At 37.3% G+C, this 23,961-nt stretch overlaps 1 protein-coding gene across 5 annotated transcripts in view; it reads right to left on the reverse strand.

The window, feature by feature from the left end:
* Ctnna2 (catenin alpha 2) overlaps positions 1 to 23,961 on the reverse strand; it is a 1,042,262-nt gene that overhangs the window by 75,927 nt on the left and 942,374 nt on the right. For all 5 annotated transcript variants that reach the window (XM_090336597.1, XM_090336596.1, XM_090336594.1 and 2 more), the window contains 3 exons: positions 20,488 to 20,580; positions 13,788 to 13,944; positions 7,154 to 7,354 (listed from right to left, as the gene is read on the reverse strand). In XM_090336597.1, coding sequence (XP_090192723.1) covers positions 7,154 to 7,354; positions 13,788 to 13,944; positions 20,488 to 20,580 — 451 coding nt within the window. The remainder of the gene's footprint in view (positions 1 to 7,153; positions 7,355 to 13,787; positions 13,945 to 20,487; positions 20,581 to 23,961) is intronic.

Genomic DNA, 23,961 nt, shown 5'->3' on the forward strand with positions numbered 1-23,961 from the left:
TACAAATACCACATCTTGTTGATCCAGTCATCAACTGAGGGGCATCTAGGTTGGTTCCATATCTTTGCTATGGTAAAGAGTGCTGCAATGAACATCGTTGTGCTAGTGGATTTAGTATGTCCTTGTTTCTGGACAAGTGGGTAAGTGTCTAGTAGTGGAATTGCTGGGTCATAGGGGAGCTCTATGTTTAGTCTTTTGAGGAACTGCCATACTGCTTTCCATAGCGGTTGAAGGAGTTTGCACTCCCACCAACAGTGTAGTAGTGATCCCTCCTGGCCACATCCCCTCCAGCATCTGTTGTTATTCGTTTTCTTGGCCATTCTAACTGGAGTGAGGTGGAATCTTAGAGTTGTTTTGATTTGCATTTCTTTTATGACCAGAGATGTTGAGCATTTCTTCATGTGTCTATAGGCCATTTTTGTTTCTTCTTCAGAGAAGACTCTCTTTAAGTCTTTGGCCCATCTTTTAATGGGATGGTTGTCACTTTAGCTATTAGTTTTGGAGTGATTCAATTTTTTGAGCTGTTGATATATTTTTGATATGAGGCCTTTATCCATTGTATGGTTGGTGAAGATCTTCTGCCATTCTGTTGAGTTTCAACTCTTATCAAGCCTGGAGGAGGTGGTTTTACATCGCAAGGGGATAAAATTAAAACCAGTACACAAAAGGCATAATGATGTTCAGGTGACAGATTAATAGAGAAGATATGCATTAAGACTCGTAAGAGACAAAAGGCAAACACAGTATTTGGAGACACAGGGTAACCTATGATCAGATTCAAATAAATGACACAATAAGAGTAATACAGACAAGAAATAGGACTGGCTGTATGGTCACATACAGGATTTTGCTAACAGAAGTCAATGATGGTTAGAGTTGGTGAAGTAGGGACAGGCAAGCCAGGTGTGGAAGTCATTTTGGGGTTTCTTTGACCATAATTGAAAGAATTCCTCTGGTCATTATGCCCATGGATTATTTCAGAGCACCCGCTATTTCAGAGTTTCCCATCTTTATCAAAACTGTTTTTTGATTACTTTAGTAATTTTTACATGTGCATTCAAATGACTATCAGCCTAATCCTTTCCCTTCCAACACAAGCACCTGTCGCAGAAATGGTATCTTCACTCTGTCGAGGACCTGGTGATGAAGCTATACTTCCTTCCCAAATTATACAATTAACACATCTAAGTCACCAGTTCCAATGGATACCAGTGCTGATCCTGATAAACAAAATAGACAGGATCCTCCACTACAGTAGTTGCTGTATACATGACCATCAACACTATAAATCCATATGGTGATTCATGCAGATTTGAAAATTTACTCTTTCTTTTGATTTTCCACTGACAAATGGGAACCAGAAAAAAATGTGCTATGTTCTGTTCTGTTGCCCTAAATCCAGAGCAAATAAACGTGTAATTGTGTTTTCCTATGTCCACGTTACAAATTGTAACTAAGACTTAAAGCATCCAGAGAAAAGTTTGATTTCTCTCAAGAGAGATGTATTCACCTTTCAGATTGCGATAAACTGGAGACATACATTTATATATCAAAGGGTTACAACAAGAGATTTGTAACAAGACCTTCTGGGCATTTGTTGACATGAAAGGGCAAAGATTTCTATTCTGCCCTTAGGGAGGAAGGGACAGCAGACCACCAACTTCTATAGAAGCTCCCAGGATCTTAAGTAGTGGCTCCTCTGTTACAGTCCAGATGTTCTCTATGTGGTTAGCATCGGTAGATACCTACCAGGCTGCACTGGTTGTGTTTCGGGGCAGGGGGCAGGTAAAGAAGGGAATGTAAAAGCCAATGTTTTGAAACTAGTAAACTAGCAATAACTTTGTGCTCTAAGCCCCAAATTTTATATTTGATTTCAGGAGAAAGTAAATTAAAACAGATGCTTTTTGTAGATGTTGTGTGCATCATAAAGAACTGACTCACAAGTCTATTTATCAGACATATAGAAGAGGAAGCAAATCAGTACATACATAGCAAATCAGTACATACACAGCATCTATTTTTAAACTATTATATAATTTTCACATTTCTCCCATTATTTCTGACTTCCTACAATCATAGATACTAAAGCCACCAACCTTTATTTTTCATATCACAGTTTGACCATTTAAAGGAAAATGAAACACTTTATATCAATAATAAGAGTTGTATTAACTTATATTTCAAGTATATTAAAGTGTCCAGACTGAGAAAAACTCAGACATTACAATTTCTGTTAAAATTCATTTCTTTCCTAATCTCATTTCAAGATCAATCAGGGAGAAGTGATTTGGATGGGAGTAGTCTTTCTGGTCTATAATATTCTGGCTTCCCAATCAGCTGTTTCCACCAGCTTCTTCCCATTTCCCTCCAACCCATCTATAATAAAGCAAGTCACCCAAAACCTGCCTATTGGAATGAGTTCACTCAGTTAGTCCAAGTCTACAAAGTTCATCTCAAAACAGCTGGCAGATTCTGTTCCTTCAATATGTTGAAAGTGGAAGAAAAAAATAAATCTCTCTGAAAATCTTAATCTATGGAGCATCAGGCTCCCGGTAAGCGTGCTTTCAATTGAAAAGAAAAGGCTGCAGTATTTTTAATTAATACCATTTTCAAATTTTATAAATATGCATATATATTAGCTACTATGTCATCTTAGGCTGTGGGTCTATACTAGAAACAGTTATTTCAAGATACCAAATCTGGTTATGAACACACTTGACCTTGAAAAGAAACTAAATATCAAGAGACTGGGTTCTGTGTTGTCTCTAACTGTGAGACTGGACTTCGCTATTAAGGGGCAAGTTTAGTAAATAGATATTGTAGAGGAGGAGGAAACTGAGAACAGGAAGAGTAGTCTGGATGTGATTTCCTGGGAGATAATGGGATGCCAGTTTGGATGGAGAAGTTCTAAACAAAGGAGGTTTGAGCAGTGAATGTGTTGAGTGCAGGCACCAAGATACTAGCAACACTGCTGAACATCTCAAAACTTATGATACTAACTATTCCTGAAAGACAGAGATACAGAAAATTCAACATGAAAACTCAGTCCAAATTCATTCAAGAGAAAAGTAGCAAAGAATTGAGTTCTATTAACTCCCACCTCCAACTGTATTTTACTGGCTCAAATGTATCTACAATCCTCTTTCTAGTCTGGATAACTTCTTGATGCTTCTATTTACATGCACAGAAATGATGCCAAAGTTTCCTTCCTTTAAGAAATCTAAGTTAATAAGGATGCAATATAAATGATACCATATTTGGTCCCCATGTACTCCAAAACAATGAGGTTTCACCTAAAGTTATCATTGTATGTCTTCATTTAAAACTATATTCTGTGGAGGCGCTGGGGGAGTTAAGAGGATAAATCATTGGTAAATCACTTGCCAGCATGTCTGGGCTCTGAGTTTGATTGCTAAGCACTCTGTTGAAGCAATCAAATAAATAATTTCTTTTAAATTTTCTCCCTTTTCTTGGTCTCTTGTCACCTCTGAGAAGTAATGTCTGGCAAAACTCACAACCCTCCCAGCCCCATAACATTCACAATACTACAAACTTGCAGCACCTATCACATTTACAAAACTGATATTTCAATATAATCCATCCAGTGGAGAATGACATTCTGTATGTATACCTAAATATGTCATCATGGAGAACACTCTCCTCCACTCCTCAGACTCCTGCAGCAACTGGGTTTGGAAATGAGAACTCTGAAAATCTTCGCGCATATACTGACTACTAAGCTGTTGGGCGATCTTGTTACAATACAAATTTTATTAAATGACCCCCCAAATATGGTATGTAGTTTATTTAATGGGTCCATTTTATTACATTCCCACCAGCATAGATTGATTTCATAAGAAATAGCTAAATTTACCCAAAGCTTTCCTACAATTTTAGCATACTAGTATTTCACACACAAAAAATATTTTCTTAAAACATTTACTATCAACACAGAAAAAATGTACTTGTTAAGAGCTTGCCCTTACTGAGAAAGAAAATTTCATGAAAATAAAAGATGGTTTTGTCATTCTGTGTAAACCTTTCAATCTCATAGCCACTCAGTGAAAGCAAGCAAAGGACACAGTGGTAAGGTCCTCTTACCACCTCCCTGCTCTTATCTGAGAGGGTAAACAGGGCTAACCCCTATTTGTAAACTTCTTTTCCAGCAATATCTGGTTTAGTCAAAGCTCTCTGAGCATTCTGCTCTTTTATAAATATTTCCTTGGGATATATTCCCATAGCTCACTCCATAATGTGTCTTATGTCAGTAGTAAATAGGTTTTATTTTGTCCCATTTTAAATTGTCCCTATTGTGGGATATTTCTTTACCTTAGGGGAGTAACTCATTTTGCTCTCTCTAAACCTTCAAAGGGAACTTGCAATGTCTCCAGATAGTTCTGTTTATAAGAATTTGAAGTAAACGCAGAGAGGAGAAAGTCTCATCTTCAAGTGAGATGAAACTAGGGAAGCTTCTAAACATCCTACAATGCCAGCTGTCAACCCCCAGGAATTGACTAACATAATATAAAATGTCAAAATAGCAAGGAGGCTAAGAGCACCTGACTAAGGATCTTGTAGCCAATGATTCAGAATTAAGAATCAAGCAATGTGGGTGTGTCCGAACAGAAAACAAACCAAAAACACATCTGACCATTTGTTCAGCTTTTCTTCGTTTTCTCTTTGTTATATCCACTTTACTTTCCCTTTCTATCTACTTCTGCTTTCTATTTTTCCTAAAACAGATTGAGTACATTGGCAAAACAAAGCTAGATAAGCTTATATTGAAAAGCGGTCAATTCAAAACCAAATTATTAGCTCAAAAGGTGGAAAGTCAGTGATATTCATTGTTCATTATAACTTGAGACAACATGACTTCTTAGCACAGGTTAAGAATGAAATTAGAACTGATATATTATCTAAAACTTTTTAGATAATACATAAAAAGCAAGAAAATCTCATTCATCCACAATCACACAGCCAACTTTTGGACCTTTCAAAACTATGTATGTCTAGTGTACATAAACACAGTACGCGGCTATCCTAGTGAGAAACCAGCCAGCTAACTAGACCTGGAGAGGAACTGAACATGAAGTTATCAAATTTAAAAAGACCCTCTTCAGAATGTTCAGCCACTGCAAGAAAAGCTGGTATGAAAACAAATAGTTCTTACTTATTGTCAAACCAAGTAACAATTAGCAACACTAATTCAGAAGCATTGATTGTTTCGTTGATTAAAAACAAACAGAAAACTCAACCATAAAGCTGCTCACATTTTCAGACTTTGAAATTTGAAAATAGCTGTCATCCAATCAACTAAGCAGTTGCCTTTACATTTATATATACAGGGGTACAACTCCTGTTATTAAGCAGTCCACGATATAATAGGAAGAAAAGAAAAAAAGACAGTCTGTTAAATAGTACCTTATTCTGTTGGAGAATAAAGTCATATTTGCTCTGCTTCTGTCGTTTACCACAATTGTTCTCATCAATCATGTGCAGATTAAAAGTTTTGTCTGGTTCTTTCACACTTTTGATATTCTTTTTCCATGTTTAGCCTCAAGAGAGTGTTACTATGTATTAAGATACACCACATGAAATTGAGACATTGCAATAATAGAGAGAATGAGTCCAACCATCAGAATAAATGGAAGGAGGTGGGGGAGTTTCTCCTTTCAAGATAAAAAGGGTCTAAAATGGAAAAAAAAATAATGCCTGTTTCTAACTCACATAAGTGAGGTATACCTGTAAAGTTCTTTTTGGATTGCACTGTTGATGTTAATTGCACAATTAAATGTGCAATCCATGCAATTGGGGATGCCTATTTGAGGAAAATAGTACAAAATCCCAGCTAATTAAATCACAGCTAAGTCTTACTGTATCATTGCTATGTTAGAATTCTCAAATGCAATAGTCTCCGGACATATTCTTTCTTGTATATTACATTTGTTCCTTCTTACATGTCAGGGAAAATGACCAATGCTTGTAGTTATACATCGTTTTTTCTTGCTATTTCCAGGCAAACAAATTCTTTGTAAATAATCTTTTCCCTGCAAGAGAAAAACCTTTCTCCAAACATGTCTTATCATGCAGAACTTGGAGTAGTGCTCTCTGTGACCTTTCAGAGACATCTATTTTTAAAATGCCTAGTGGTGTCTAAAGTTCATGTGCAAACTCTTCCAAAGGATCCTGTTGGGGCTTGAGGGAAAGGTTTTTTGTGCATACATATGACCCAATTCATTACTCATTCACAGCTCCATCCAACATGGAGTTACAGTCTCTTATTCGATCACTTAGTTTTCTCTTTTTCTAAACAGTCCCTCTTTCTCCCTCCTCTTTTCTCACACATATATGCATACACAAACACACGTGCATACTCCAACAAATGTACAAGGTACAACTGACTTAAGTATCTCAAACCAAAAATATTAGTTGAGAGTAAAAACTGTCCCCCACCACACCCAGGCTCTTCAAAGTTGTAGATTGTTCTGCTGACTTAGTATGACTCCTGCTAACTCCATAGGAGAGGGTCATTTTTCTACTTCTACGTGCTAGAGATCTATGGCAAGTGCTCACATTTAAATTGTGTCTTATAACAGCTCCAAGTTGGAGGTGGCCACACGCACCTGGAGCAGGCACAAAAGGTTTTCCTAAAAGGAGAAGAATGCCTTTTCAACTGACTCCACCGCCCTCCTATAAGCACTTTTTCTCATGTACTACCTGAAGTCTCTATACTTCACACTGACACAACATTCCACTTCAAGGTTCTAGCTTCATTTTCACCTTCATATTACAACTTACAATCAAAACCCATATCATTTTCAAGCATAGACCCCTTATGCAGCCTCTTCACAGATTCACATCTAACATGTTCTCATTTATCATTAGAAAAAACATAGGTCTACTTCCTAAAGTCTTTATGAGAACCCAATGAGATTATAGAGGAAAAATTAGTCATATATACCCAATAGTAAAATCGTTCTTTGGCTAAATGCATTCATTTGAATTCAAGAAACAGAGCACTGCATGCCTCCTTATCATTCATTCTACCTAGAAGCATAAGGAACTATATAAAACCATGAGCCACCTTTGTTCAAGGTACAGAAATTCAGTCATGGAATTAACATTTTCCCCCAGGTATACTCTCCATACTTACCTGTCTCAGAAAGCAATTTTGTAGCTTCCAGCACCTTCTCAGTATAAACCCCGGCTTCATAATTCTCCATCTCAGCATTGATGATGTGTATGACCCGAGCTGCCCGGCCTCTGATGGCTCCCGCCGTACGGTCCAGAGTATCCACATCTCCCTCTTGCAGGGCTATCACACATTTGTTTACATCCTCCAAGATGTGATTTTCTGTGGAAGGAACACATGCATATGTATCGGGCTTCAAATCACACAAAATGTAATAACCAATCTAAACTGTGACAACAAGTATGGTGAGCCTCTCCTAGTCCATCTCACTACAGTCCTAATAATGCTGAAGTGTTTACAGAAACTGTCTGGATGTTAATGTGAGCCTAGGATAGAAGAAATAAAGATCCTATGAAATTTCCAGGTGATGTTATTACTGCAAGGGTGGGGTACCTCACTTTAAGCAGCACTGATGTCAAAATCTTGTTTCTGGTTTCCAAAGACTGACATTCATTGATTAAAATAATCTAAAAGCTGTCACACCAAATGCATTAATATTATTACTGTAACCTCAACATTTAAGAGGTTCAGGGTAGAGGATTTCTGAGTTCTAGGCCTATCTAGGCTATACATTGAGCTCGAGGCTAGCTTGAAGTTCAATAGAAGTCCATACCATTTTTAAGCATAGACACTTTATGCAGCCTTTTATAGAAAAAGGAAAGTCATCTAGTCAGTCTTTGTAATTTATATGATATAGAAGGTATATATACTTGGGAAAATGACCAGGTGAAGATCAGTTTCCTCAAGGTAAAACACAATTCACTATGCAACTCATTTTTATCAGATTACAATGAAAACAAGCATCTCTTTCGTATTATTGCCCAAAGCAGAAAACAGGATGGTAGGGTTTATTCTTTACTGATTTTGATAGACCATGTTTGTCTTAATCTCCCATGTCCAAAGGCAGATCTATAATTATATTCTTTGACAGAGTTTAGAAAAATAATTCTGAAAAGTTTAATAACCTTAGAAAAATCTTAAAGCTGAAAACATATACACACTGTAATGTACTGAATATTTATATCCCTCCAAAATTCAATATACTAAAATCCTATTTAAGCATGATTTCAAACATTTCCCAATTTCCTGTGTGTGTGTGTGTGTGTGTGTGTGTGTGTGTGTGTGTGTGTGTGTGTGTGTGTGTGTGTGGTTCTTGAACTCATCATAGGTATGCAGTCCCTGAGCATAGTTACTCAAAACTAGTGCTATACAAGTTGAACCACAGCTCTACTTCCAGTATATTTTGCTAACTGATCAAATACAAGAGTCCTGCTCAAGCTAGCTTTGAACTATGATACTTAAATTTCAGTCTCCTGAGTAGCTAGGATAAGGAGTATGAGCCACTGACATATGTTCCTATTTTTGCATTTGAATTTACAATCAAATTGCACGAAAGAGCATGCAGAAATTATGTGTTGTTTGTCTGTATATATATATATATGTATGTATGTATGTATGTATGCGTGTGTGTACACATTTAGAGTAAGGACCTCATATTGATTGAGGTATTGTAAAGAGAGCTGACAAGTGGAATTAATGCTTTATATAAAAAGACTTCCAGAGGGGATCAAGACATGAGAAAGGGTATCAATGTATGTGAAGTAATGCATCTTCTATCTGGTGAATATAATGTAACCCTTCTATTAATTACAATAAAAATATATGGAAAAAAAGACTTCCAGGGAAGTTCCTCTAGTCTTCTACCTTATGAGTGGTTACAGTGACGAGATGATGCACAATGAGGAAGTCTTTACAAAAAATTATCTCAGATTTGCCCACTTGCAGAATGAGAATAAGCTACTCAGAAGACAAATCTCTTATTTCCACTTAACTATCAAAACTCCAGAAATGGTATTGTGACTCAAAATGGTAGAATAGCAACCATAGTACCAAAGCTCAGGGACAGTGCCCAGGCCCTGAATTCTAGCTACAGGACATATACAACTTTTTCCATTGTTTATCAGCATCCCAAATTATGACATTCTATTTATAGCAGTCTGAACAGGTTAAGACACAGCTACACACAAACACATAGGCACACATAAACACATGATTTAATAAGATAAACAGAATAAATTCACAAAGTAAGCAACCTATAAAAAATTATAGCAGACAAATTCCATCCATACTTTCAGGCTGAAAACAAAATGTTAGTTACGTTTCTATGCTGGCTCATTCTGATTATAAAGACCCTAAAGAACAAAGAGTTGAAAATGCTATTCAAAAGAATGTACTCTTCTCAAATAAAATCCTCTCCTACTTCTATTAAAGAAAACATTCAGAGGAAATTATTTGTTCCTTTAGGCAACTGGGTAATACTGGGTAGGAATATACCAAGTATAACTTGCTACTCATTACAAGAACATCTATTTATATAATTTTCAAATACAATGTGTTTGAAAAAAACTGTACCTATTCATGAAACAAGAATTTCTTGGTCTATACTTAGTATATTTGGTACATATATTGATTCTTGGTTCTCTTGTTATAACTTTTTTCCTATACTCTGCAAACTCATGTCTGGAGCCTGGTGGGCTAGAAAGCACAAAGGGCAGTGAATTCTTTGGTGGCAGAATGGACATGTGATTCATAGTTGCCTTTCTGAAAGTATCATACTCATAGCAAGTAATCAGAGAAGAGATGCTTGATGAATAAATTCATTACCTGGAGCAAATCAACTGTACATTTTTATACTATAGTATTTTCATGTTGAAGAATTCCTAAAGGAAGAAGAAATGCTGTTCTATGTTAAAAAAAAATCAGTAGATAAATTGAAGTAGTAAACTTGGTGTGGTGGCTCATGCCTATAACCCTAGCTACTCAGGAGGATCTGAAGATTATGGTTCAAAGCCAGGCTGGGCATTAAAGTCCATGAGACCCTTATCTCCAATTAATCACTAGAAAACTTGAAGTGGTGCTGTGGCTCAAGAGGTAGGGCAGTAGCCTTGAGCTGAAGAGCTCAGGGATAGCACCAGGTTCAGTGTTCAAGTCCCACGACCAGCAACAACAATAACAAAAGTAGTAGTAAAAAGACATGGCATAATCTACAGATTACACTGCTAAGAAAAACTGTTTATGTATGTACCTTGGGTGGCATATTTCAATATCAAATATGGTATATAATTATGCCATAAAACATTTAACTGCAATAAATTTTGTAACAATTTTTTTGAGATTTTTGCAACCTTATTCTTTCAGAAAAGATATAATTTTGCTGTTTAAGTACACAATCAATGGTAACTAAAGTACTTGATTGCTATAAACCACAAAACAATATTTCTAAAACTGCTAGGCAAAAGTTATTGTGTGAGTTTTAAAAGAAAACAAATTCAAGATCCCAGTCTTTAAAAATTTTTTTAAAGTATAGTACAAACAAAAGTCTTGGACATTATGGGATCTAAGTATTGGCTTTTATAGATCTTAGATGTCTACAATTTTGTGAGCCAAACACACAAATTAAACTGTCACATGGTTAAATCCAAGGCACTCAATTGAAAGTACTATTAAAAATTGTACTTTTTGCCCAGTGGGAAAGGTTTAAATGTTCTAATGCAGTCATTTCACATTTTTATGAGCCCAGGCCACAACTGAAAATTGCTTTTGCTCCTGTAATGTTAATAGCTAACATCATGGTTCTCCAAACTTGTTGCATTTCATAAGAAAAAAAGAAATACTCAGATATACAGCTTCAGTTAGCATGAAAAAGAGAAAACATAGTCCTTTAAACAAAGATTTTCATGTTGTACTTTTTTTTTTTTTTTTTTTTTGCCAGTCCTGGGCTTGAGCTCAGGGCCTGAGCACTGTCCTTGGACTTTCTCAAGGCTAGAGCTCTACCACTTGAGCCTCAGCACCACTTCCAGCTTTTTTTTCTATGTATGTGGTACCGAGGAATCGAACCCAGGTCTTCATGCATGCTAGGCAAGCACTTTAACCACTAGGCCAAACTCCCAGCCCCAATGTTGTACTTTTTTAAAACTCGTAGTTTCCTTCCAGAATAAATATTCCCCTGAGAAGAAACTGATACATAAAATGTCATTAATGGCATTCTGAAATATCTCTTGGGCCAAACTTTCAATTTATGGAAGCAAATGTTTGGCTTTAGTTCAGAGAAGAGATGGGAAGTAGTTACCCCAACCATTGGGCTGTGTCCATAGCCTACCAGCAGGAAAGAATGGGCTGTGTCATTATTTGTCAAGCCCCATCTGTGGAAAGGTGCCTGCTGCCTGATTGTCAACTCCAAAGGCTTGCTCCAGCAGGCCCTGCCAACCTGGCTCCCTGACAGCATCTGTTCATTTTTCTGTCATGGCATGCCAAGGCATTTGTACCACTAGGGTTGGACAGCACAGTGTTATCAGCGGGAGCCAAAGCCTTGTCTTGTTGCTTGTAATAATGAGAAGCACAATGGAATGGAGGAGGCAGGGCTGGGCAATGGGATGGGGTCAGATAAGCTCTGTATTCTTCTAGAAGTTTGAGCCAAGATCTTCTCATTTTGCTTCTACTTGAGAAAAAAAAATACATATATATATATGTATATATATATATATTGTTCATGCATTTGAAGAACGGGACAAGTTGGAAAGTTCTTTGAAGTTCTAAGATGATTCTTCTCTGAAGAAAGGTGGTGAATGAGTCTCTAGTACTTATTTGTAGATGAAAGATAATTCAGATTTCCAAGGGGTTGTCAGGACAGGTAGGGAGTTGGAAGTCTCTTTTGTTTCTTATTAAGAGTAGTTTGACCATCCAAATAACTGACCAAGGTACATTGTACTCACAGTGATTTGTTGAATTGAAAGATAATAAAATAAGATCATAAAATTAGATAATCTACTAGAAATCATTTTAGTATTGCTGGGTGCTTTTCTATTGCCCAGCACCTAGTTAGATTTTCAACATGCCTCTCTAAACAATTTCTAAATACCTAAGAGATAGGTTAGGGGTCCAGGATGGGTAAGGAGGAGGTATACATCTTTTATGTTGCTTTCATTCAACCTTATCAGCAAAGGACCAATTCTGAGTTCTCTTATCAATCAACCTTTATATAAAGATTTGAGTAGCTGACTTGAGACATAACCAAAATAACCAATTACCTTGGAAATGGAGAACAAGGTTTTGAAAGATTCTAGAAGTTTGAATGAAAATACCTGAGGTAGGAGAAGGAATTGAAAGGCAAATAAAAATGTAGAAAGCAGCATAGAAAGGAAATTCATCCTTTCTCTGACTTATTGAGAATTATATAGTCTCTGAACCGAGGCGGACAAAGATTCCAATGCCATCTCTGCCAAGTTGCTGACCCTTGGTTTTCCCTGAGAAGGCCATAATACTAATACCTCTTTTCTAAAATCTAGGAAAGAATGAAAGAAAATAGCAGAGTCAGCCAAATGAAAGGCACCAACCACTTGTTGGGTTTATTTTTCCTATTTGCCTGCCTTGCCCTCTCTCATTGAAACCTTGGACTTTTGATTATGTACCAAATGTATAGATCTGAGGACTCTGCTCAGAGACAAGTCTTAAACACCAGCCTGCAATACAAGCCTCCTGTGGGAATTAATGGTCTGCTGCTTCCAGCAGAGGAAAGTGTACAAGTAAGAAAATCATCCGTGCACACCAGCCACCCACAGAAATCGTTTTCCCACAAATGCAGTCAGAGGTCCTGTCTGCCTGCTCCCATGAAGGGATACCATGTCTTCCTCTCGGGCTTGCCATGTCAATCAAAGCGGTCCTGAGTGTTGAGTGACTTGGAAGTCGAGTTCTACACACCTGCGTGCACAGAACTGCCACCTGTTCAATTTGTATTTTCAAGGGTCAACTGATACCTGGAATGCATCATAAAAGGAGCTGGCTGTTTCCAATGAGAGAGTGCAGGGGGAGAGAGGGGGATAGGGGGGAGAGAGAGAGAGGGAAGAGAGAGGGGAGAGAGGGGAGAAAAAGGGAGAGAGGGAAGAGAAGGGAGAGGGACAGGGGGAAGAGGGGGTAGAGAGAGGAGGGAGAGAGAGGTGAGGGGATGGGGGGGAGAGGAAGGGAGAGAGATGGAGGAGGAGGAGGCAGGCAGGAGAGACCTAGAGACAGGCAGGCAGAGACAGGAACCAAGAGAGAGACACGAATACTGAGACAGAGACCAAGAGAGAGACCAAGAGAGAGCAGTAACTGAGGGAGAATCTTAGTTTATTTTGGTAATAAAAATCTAATCTCAACACACAAAAGACAGAGGTAGGAGAATGACAAATTCAAAGACAGCCTGGCATATGCAAATTTCAATACTAATTAGGCTACAAACCTTGCTTTACAAAGAAAGGGGTGAAAGTATGCCTCAATTATAGAGCACTTTCCTAGGATGTACAGTCCCTGGGTTTGATCCCTAATATTTCAAAATATTTTTAAAAGTAAATAAATCTAAGCCTTTTAAAAATAGTCCATTCAAGATTCTTCTATCATGAAAACATTGTCTTTTCCTTCTCTGTAGCCTTGAACCTGTGCTTTAAAGCCTGGGAGATAGTGTTCCAAATACATTTGCCAATAACAGACCTCAGACTCAAAGGGTCAAGGACTACAGAGCTATGCATTTGTGAGCTGCCTTTAAGTTCTGGGTGGCATTTACCTGAGACAGACAGGAAGTCATCCACTGAAGTGATGTCATCCACAGCCTCTGTCAGAACACGGACCTGCTTCTCCCACTGGTCTTTGAAGACATCCATGTTATCTTGAGCAACTTTGCTTTGAGGCCGAGCAGCAAGCGTGAGAGCAGCATTGATGACCTGTTGGTACAAAATAATCGAGAAAAATGATGGCCACACTCTTAACAGGAGAAAAAGCAGGTCAAAGTCCATGCTGACATCCTGGAACCAGAAGGTCATACAAAGTAAGTGGGTTGTCTTTGTGTGAGAGAAAAAGAGTGGGTTGTCAGTGTTTAGAAGGGGCAAAAATGGTAATAATGAAGAGGTGAAAGTAGGTTATTTAACTAGCATTAATTTTGGTGCTGATATTTCTTTTTCATTTCAGATAGAGCAATTAGCCTTGGGTTTCTAAAACTATTTTGTGGACAAGTCTTAGTTACTTATATGGGAGAAATGTAACTCCTGCTTTTCACACATGTGAAGCTTGTAATTTACTTGTTGAGACAAGGTAAATGGATACAGAGTATTTAAGTCACAAACCCAAAACAAGCTGAACAAAGTAAAGATGAGTGAACAAGATAATTGTAATCATATTTCTGAACACAGCGAGTAGATAGCATTTCATTTTTTTCTTTTCATATATTTTTATTGTAATTAATAGAAGGGTTACATTATATTCACCAGATAGAAAGTGAATGACTTCACATACATTGATACTGTTTCTCATGTCTTGGTCCCCATTTCCCTCCCCCCAAACCCGCCCCTCATCTTGTTTGCCCCCTTTCCCTATCTGATTTCAAATAACCAAATACACATATATACAAAATATCCAATAACAAAGTGAAACAGTATAAAAATATGAGATAACCAAGGGACAGCAAAAAAAGATGAGAGATAACATAGTACATTAAGGACAACAATCACTCATGATATGGCTTTTGTTTCCATATCCTGGAGGTCCTTTCATTTAGGGTTATACTATATGGCCTTTTGTATCTAGGTTTTATTCTATTGTAAATCTCTGCTAGAAGAGTCAAAGGTTTCTGCTGATTATGACAAATGAGGGAAACCATTGAGCCTATGTTCCTTTGAGTCTGGCTTACTTCACTTAATATGATTTTTTTCTAAGTCTTTCCCTTTCCTTATGAATGGGGCAAGGTCGTTCTTTCTGACAGTAGCAAAGAAATCCATGTGTATAAATACCACATCCTGTTGATCCACTCATCAACTGAGGGGCATCTGGGTTGGTTCCATATATTTGCTATGATAAATAGTGCTGCAATGAACATTGTTGTAATAGTGTATTCAGTGTGTCCTTGTTTCTGGACGATTGGGTAAATGCCAAGTAGTGGAATTGCTGGGTCATAGGGGAGGTCAATGTTTAGTCTTTTGAGGAACTGCCATACTGCTTTCCATAGTGGTTGAACGAGTTTGCACTCTCACCAACAGCATTTGTTGTTATTAAGTTTCTTGATTCTGGCCATTCTAACTGGAGTGAGGTGGAAACTTAGAGTTGTTTTGATTTGCATTTCTTTAATGGCCAGATATGTGGAGCATTTCCTCACGTGTCTATAGGAAATTCTTCTCCTTCAGAGAAGACTCTCATTAAATCTTTGGTCCATCTTTTAATGTGATGGTTGTTTCTTTGGAGATTAGAGTGGATTCAATTTTTTGAGCTGTTGATATATTTTAGATATGAGGACTTTGTAAGATTTGTTAAGTGACTGTCAATTTTGATAATTTTTTCAAAGAACCAATTCCTTGTTTTATTGATTTTTTCTACATTTTTGGACTCCAATTCATATAATTCTGCTTTGATTTTAATCATTTGCTTCCTTCTACTGGGATTAGGGTTGGTTTGTTGCTCTTTTTCCAAGAGCTTAAGGTGCAACTTTAAATTGTTTTGCAATTTTTCCAATTTGTTAATGTAAGCACTCAGAGCTATAAATTTTCCTCTGAGTACTGCCTTGGCTGTGTCCCAAAGGAGCTGACATTTTGTGTGTTCCTTTTTGTTAAACTTCATAAACTGTTGAATTTCTGTTCTGATCTCCTTGATGATCCATTGGTGATTCAACAATGTGTTGTACATTCTCCATGAGTTACAGGGTTTTCATTGGTGGAGATTGGTATTCATTTCCAATTTGATGCCTTATGGTATGAGAGAATGTAGGGAATAATTTCAGTGTTTCTGAATCTGCGCAGGTTTTTTTATGCCCTAAAATGTGGTTTATTTTGGAAAATTTTCCATGTGCTGCTGAAAAAAAATGTATATTGTGATCTTACTTGGTGGAATAATCTGCAGATGTCTGTTAGATCTAGTTGGTCTATACATTTGTTTAATTCTGAGTTTTCTCTGTTGAGTTTTTGCCTGGTTGATTTATCCGTGGGTGAGAGTGGTATGTTAAAGTCACCAACTATTATTGTAGTTTGATCTATGTATGGTTTCAGTGAAAGTAATGTTTGCTTGATGAAGTTTGGTGCTCCTGGATTAGGTGTGTAGATATGTAGGATGGTTATATACTCTTGGAGGAAAGATCCCTTTAGTAGTATGTAGTAATCTTCTTTGTCTTTTCTCACTAATTTTAGTTTGAAGTCTCTTTTATCTGATATGAGGATGGCAACTCCAGCTTGTTTATGGGGGCCGTTAGCTTGATAAACTTTCTTCCAACCTCTCACTTTCAAAAAATATTTGCTTTTTGGGTTAGATGTGTCTCTTGAAGACAGAAGAATGATGGATCATGCATTTGATCCAACTAGACAGTCTATGCCATTTAATTGAAGAGTTAAGTCTATTGATATTAAGAGCTAGAATTGAAAAATATTTACTAGTTCCAGCCATTTTTAAAGGCTTTCATTAGGGCCTGTGGCTTGACAGTTCTTGCAGTACTTAGCTGGTATGATTTTTAGGTCCCATTTCTTTCTCAGTATCATGTTTGTGTTAGTTTTCAATGTGTAGAACATCTTTGAGATTTTTCTCTAATGCTGGTTTGGTTGCTATGTAATGTTGCAACTTTTCCTTGGAATGGAAAGTTTTTATTGTTCCCTCAGTTATGAATGAGAGCTTAGCTGGGTACAGTATTCTTGGTTGGTAGTTATTTGTCTTAAAGGCATGGCATATCTCCTTCCAATCTCTTCTTGCTTGCATGGTTTCTCCTGAGAAATCTGTGGTTATTCTGAATGGTTTTCCTTGTAGGTGATTGTTCTGTTCTCCCTGGCTGCTTTTAGGATCTTTTCTTTAGTCTCTATTGATCCTGTATGGATTATAATGTGGCGGTGGGATGTCCTTTTGTGATCAGGTCTGTTTGGGGTTCTAAAAGCTTCTTGTATCTGGATGGGCCTGCCCTTCTGGATATTTGGGAAGTTCTCTGAAGTATATTTCCAATACCACTGACCTCTTTCTCCAGGCCTTCTTCAATACCAATTTGCCTTAAATTAGGTTTCTTAATTGTATCTTGGACCTCCTGAAGCATTCTGTCATATTTCCTAGCTTTGGTTTCACTCATTTTCTGTTCTTTCGCTATAACCACTAGGTTATCTTCAACCCCAGAGATTCTTCTGCATTGTCTAACTTGTTATCATTACTTTCTACTTTATTCTTCATCACCCTCCCTTCCAATTCCTCATTTTTAAATTTTTTATTTTGCTTAATAGAAGGGTTACATTATATTTATCAGATAGAAGGTGCATAACTTCACAAACATTGATACCCTTTCTCATGACATGGCCCCCATTTCCCTCCCACCCTCCCCCACTCATCTTGATTTCCCCCTTCCCCTATCCAATTTCAAATAACCAATTAAACTCATATAAAATATATCAGATAACAAGGTGACATACCCAACAGATTTTTTATAGTCAAATATTTTCACCCTTATGGCACCAAATGACAAAATCAATTATCTACAAGTTAAGTGAATTTTAAGCTGATTTAAATTTCAACTAGCTTTCCACATTTTATTTTTTATTTTTTCATATATTTTATTGTAATTAATAGAAGGGTTACATTATATTTGCCAGAAGGTGCATTAATTCACATACATTGATACTCTTTCTCATGTCTTGGTCCCCATTTCCCCCCACCCCACCTCTCATCTTGTTTTCCCCCCTTCCCTATCCAATTTTATAATTGCTCATTTTTGATGCCTTGCATCTGGTTTTAGATCATGTATGGACTTCCTTAACTAAGCAGCTTTATTCTCATCATACATGGTTGGGTTTGGTCAGCTTTTTGTTTGTGGATTCTATGAATTCATCCATTTTTCTTTGTAAATCCTTTATTATGGCCTCATTTTTGGCTTCCTCATTTTCACGTATCACCTTCTTTATGGTTTCATTTCATTTAGATATGGCTTCCTCACATATCTCTTTCTGTATGTTTTCAAACTTTTCATTAATGATGTTTATCAATTGCATGTATAGCATTTAGAGGACTCTCCTCTAGTTTTGCCATTGACTGCTCCATTGCCTGTTTATATTGGGTGGGAGATGCTATTCTTTAATTTGCCATTTTTTCTGGAGTTTCTTGTTCTGCCCATTTGAAAATGGGAGCAGGATTAATACTGAACAAGATTACAATTTTTAAGATATAACCAACCTAGAGCTTTTTAGCTGGCCAGACAATAGATGTTCACAGTTTTAGATTGGTATTATCACTCTCTCTCTCTTTTTGTGCACTTACAGATGTATCTAATACCACCACCACTCACCATTTTATGACCAAACTAAAAAACCCTCAATATAATCTGTATTGTATTTAAGTCCCTCTGGACCTACAGTATACCACCACCATTCACCATTTTATGACCAAACCAAAAAACCCTTAATATAATCTGTATTGTATTTAAGTCCCTCTGGACCTACAGTATAATTGAACACCTAGATATACATTATTGCTCAACAACCATCACTGTACATCCATGCATTATAAAAGTTGAAGGATGACTAGAGGACCAGAGATAGAAAAATAGTACGAAAGACAAGAGGGGAGGTAAGAAAAGAGTAACGTAGGAGTGTAAGATTAATATAGTAATGAAGAAAAAGGGACAGCATAAGTATAAATGACCTAAGGTAATAGAAAGGTAAAACAGTTAAGTACAAAATTTAGAAAAAATAAGATAAAACTTATGAAAATAAGAAGAGTAATAAGAATATATAAAGAAAAGAAGAAGATATATATAGGAGAGTTCAATGATAATTTTTTTTAAAAAAAGTAAAAATAAACAACAAAAAAAGAAAAACAAGAAAAAAGGTGGGGGGAGATCCCACACAATTGTGAGTTCGTAGACAAGAAATACTAGGGTTAAGAACCCACAATTTAAAAAGCAGGTGACTGTATCGATAAAAATATCATTTGTATCCAGTCTGTACTCAGTACAGTCACTATGTTTCTATGAATGACCACAATGACAGAAGGAAAGGGGGAGGAAAAATGAAAAGAATCATAACATTAAAAAAAAAAAGGTGGATGTGGGGCCGGGAGTTTGGCCTAGTGGTAGAGTGCTTGCCTAGCATGCACGAAGACCCAGGTTCGATTTCTTGGTACCACATACTTAGAAAAAGCCAGAAGTGGCTCTGAGGCTCAAGTGGTAGAGCTCTAGCCTTGAGAAAAATCCAAGGACAGTCTTAGGCCCTGAGCCTAAGCCTAGGACTGGCAAAAAAAAAAAAAAAAAAAAAGTGGATGTAAAATCGCAAAAAAAATAAGAACACATAAAAATGCAAATGAAAAAAGGTAGAGGTTTATTTTTTTTTGGGGGGGGGACAGGATAGGAAACTTGTGTCTCCACTAAATTCGGATCCAAACACTTCAGAACGTCTATTTCTCTTGCGATTTGGCTTTGCCATTTTTCTGATCAGTTTGCTTGATTGGGCAGGAAAAAAAAAGAAGGTGGAGCCTCCAGCCTCTTTGTTTACCAGGAGTGTGGCCCCTCCCAGGGGGAGGAACTCTGCTTGCACTGAGGGCAGATGACCCTAAGCTGCCTCTGGGAAAACCTTTGCCCTTTTTAATGATGGCACTGTCAGCACCACTTCTCAGGCTCCAGTTGCTTTGGCAGGATCTTTACCAGCAGTCAAGATGGCACTGCTGTCGGCTGGTGGGGGAGGGGATTCCTTCTCAATGCCATTCCTCAAGCAGAAGTGGAAATGTCTCCAGGGAGTTACTCACAAACTGCTGGATTTTCTGGCTCCATGAAGCTGGCAGGTCTGCGCCATGGCCAGGTGACGGCTCTGGGCTCTCAAAGGCTCTGTCTGGCTCTGTCTGGCACCAGCAGGTCTGTGCTGCTGAGAAGCGCTGTCTGCTCAGGTTCCAGAGGGAGACTTTGTCTCTGCTGAGGATCTGAGCGGCTGGCACTGCTCCACCCTGTCTTCTTGTGCCGGTTTCCTGTCTTTCTGCTCTCTGACTGAGATCTCTGTGGTGCTAAAGCTTATTTAGGATCTATCTTGGGTATGAACTTTCCCCCACGATGCTAGAACTGGCATCTTGGTGAGAACTCAGAAAGATTCACACTGAACCGCTGCCATCTTCTGCTGACCCTCTAGATAGCATTTTCTTTTGGAGATAGCTAAAGGTTTAAATAGCCCATGATGGGTAGCATTTTCTAATAAGAACTGGGTGTAAGGAGGGGGAGAGACACGAATACTGAATATCAGATCAGGTGATGATTTTTGAAACAAGGTGAAGCAGCTTACCTGGGGGCAAAGACTGTCAATCTGAGTGGCTGCCATCCGAACTAATTTGACTCCTTCCTCATTATTGGAAATGGAACATGCCAAATTGGCAACCTGTATGGAAGAAGAGTCAAGTGAATGTAAAGTTGGAAGAAAAGGGAAGGTTTACTATTGCACATTCTTGCTCCTTCTCTAGAAAGTCACTTCAAGGAAAATCCTTCCACCTATATGAGTTTACCTTACATATTATGCCCAGTATTTACTCTTTCATACTCAGACTCTTAGTAATCAAATCATTGCTTTGGGCATATATAATGACAGTTTAACAGAATACCTAGCTTTTAACTGTTCCTCCTTATAGACATCCCAATCTGCCTATGCAGATATGCAAAGATACATCCTACAGTAAACAATGCTGTGGTCTTAGCCAAATCAGTATTTAACTCCGATCTGTGAAAGAAATTCTTCAGGTGATGGCTTTGGTTTTAGGAGTCTCATTATTAGCAGAAAGTCAAAGATTGTTGTACACACAGGTTCTCAGATATGCTGGAAGATGCTCATCAATAGGCAGTTCAAATATCTTTAAACAGCAAATGAGAGATGTGTAGGAAAGGCTGATATGCCTCAAAAGACAACATTGCAATACTCAATATAGCAAATTAGATTGTGAACATGTGCCATAAATCTATATAAACTTTATGCAAGCCAGAACAAATGAACTAAATTCAAGTTCCATAGGCAAAGAAATGCTATTTTTCTTATCAAAAAGTGAGAGCAGTGATACAAGGTCATGTTGATTGGCCAAGGTCAACAGCTACCATCAAAACAATAACCAGTCCCATCAGGCTATTTTCCAAAAGATAGGAAATTGGGGAATTAAAAAGGGCAAAGGAGAAGAGAAGGGCATCAAGGGCTGTGGAGGAGACAACAGAGTTATTAGCTGAGAGAGAATCTCATGGAACCTCTGGGTCACCTGTCCTTTCGCACTTACTCACCTCTAGATTCCAAATCTAGACCATTTGTCTTAGAGATGCCCGAATGCTTGAGAGCTTTAAATGTACTGTGTATGTGATTAGAACAAATGCAAAAGAAACCTTAGGTAGTGTGGAGGAGGAGAGAGAGCAAAGAACTGGCAACCAGAAGGCTCACATTAACCAGCAATGTGACCACTTCACATGGTGAGAGCTCTGTTCTTATCAGTGACAGAAGATGGGTGGTACTAATGGTAGGAATATCTTTAAAGATGTGAGATGAAGACATTTTGCTTTTTCTGTGAGAGTGTGTGCTGGGAGAAATGGCATCAAGTGACCTATAAACATTACCATTTTTTTTAATGCTCCATAATTCACCTTCGATTCTTCAGATGTTTTTAATTATCATATTTTTAATGTAAATCTAAGGAAATACAAATATTTCTTATTGTGAATGAGTACAAGAAATGGTTGTGAATCAGTACAAGGATAGTTAATACCTAGGGGTGGAATACTTCTTGAAGCTGAGTAGTGATTAATAATGCAGGGCTTCTAACTTCACTTTCCTTTTCCTGTGATGACTTATCTCCATTCTGTATTTTGAGGACACTTTGTTATAATTTAATTCACTGATATTCTGAGTGCCTGCTTCAGTACATGATGCAGAATAGGCATTCCATAGCAATTCAAGAAGTGATGTAAAGAATAATCTTTAAATTAAGTAAAATAGTGTATTCCAACTCATTGTATACAACACGAGCTCAAGGTCCTTGAAAGTGAGATTGAGTTACAATCTAATTTGCATCCATAAATTTTCCTTTATAAGAGATGCTTGCCAACTCTATATCAAAAATGGTTCTGACATTCTGGTCACTGTTGTTAGTTCTAAATGAAATGTCCTCTATCCATGTCGGCCTATGAAAACATTGGATAGTAAAGACATTTTCCAAGAAGGTGTACATATACTTCATATTCAGTATTTCAGTCTTCAGTTGTATCCTTCTGACATCTGCCATTGACCAATTGTGCCTACTAGTCAATAGTTTTCCATGATGGCTTTGTTTGCTCTTCACCATTGGGTCTTGTGTATGAGAGAAACTCAAGATCACATTTTTGAAAGAAATTGCTCCAGAGTGTGACTCTCTTGGAGGAAGATGACACCTCTATGAAACATTCTGGACAAAATTAAAACATAAAAAGAATGAACCCTTATGATCAACTTAATTTACAGTACATTCAACAAATGAACCATATAAAATAAAATAGTTAAAGATCAAAAAATCCTGATGATTAGAAACTGACAAGACTATTCATTTATATACTGAATAGTCATATGTAATAATACCTACATGAACAAATACACAGATTAAAGAGAATTTATGAAGCCATCAAGGAAACTTAACACTGACTATATATTTGATGTTACCAAGTTATTAATATTTAATAGTTTGCTAATGCTATATTGATTGGTTTAAACAAAAATCAGATCTTTATGTTTGAAAGATAGATGAAAAGAGAGATAAATGAAATTTTATAATGTTTAGGATTTGCTTTATAATTTTTGTTGCTAGAAAAATGAAAGGAGTCAGAAACAAACATGTTTGCCCATTACTTGATACTTGTTGACACTGGATAGTCTCATGAGTGTTGGTTCATTATATATCCTTTACTTCAGGATATGTGCCAAACTGTCTATAGCATTAAGAGTTTTTTAAATGGCACTATCCCTGGTAAAACATTTTTTAGACTTTCATCAATATCAAGGATTCAAACTATAAATCAGATGATCCACAGTAGGGCTTGCAGGAGAAGCATGTTTTGTGCAAACAGTGAAAGAATAGGTGTCTGTGCATATGAGTAGCACCATAGCTAGACTCAGCTACAGAGCTACACACTCATGCTGACTGTGACTTTTGGAAGCTAAGCCTCAGGGACTTAGTATTCAGAAGAGCTAGACTCCTGCACAGAGGAATTTCCAACCAGTGAAACCCACAGTTTAACAATAAGTTTTGTATAACTTTTTGCAATGATTTTTCTTAAAATAAAAGAAAAACTCTACTATGTCCAATGTGAGACCTTCATCATTCAATAGACTCTGAGAAAGGGAAATAATGCTAGCAACACTTGGCAAAAATAAATAGCTGGCAACTCTCCCTAGTCCTCCAATTATTTATTATCTTTAATTTTACTGATCCACAAATCCTGCAGTCTGGCAAGCTCCACTCTGCAATATATTCCTGCAGTTTAATTCGACTTAAAAAACTCAAAATTTCATTTACCTTGTATTGTGTTCTGAGACATTCCGAACGTATTTCCAATGTGATGCTAAGGATTTCTGTATCTCCAAAGGCAGGCTTGCATATTTTAAATTGGTCATGAATGCCATCCAAATCCCTCCACCTTTCTTATTTTGTTTTGGCTCGCCTTTCTTTGCTTCACACTAAACCCACCGGCATCATGGCCACTCTGAACATTGCTTGATGTATTTTGATTTTGGCAAATTTGTCAGCAAGTAACCCTGTGT

The sequence above is a fragment of the Megascapheus bottae genome, chromosome 7, assembly GCF_031878675.1.
Source record: "Megascapheus bottae isolate mThoBot1 chromosome 7, mThoBot2.hap1, whole genome shotgun sequence".
Classification (NCBI taxonomy): Eukaryota; Metazoa; Chordata; class Mammalia; order Rodentia; family Geomyidae; genus Megascapheus; species Megascapheus bottae.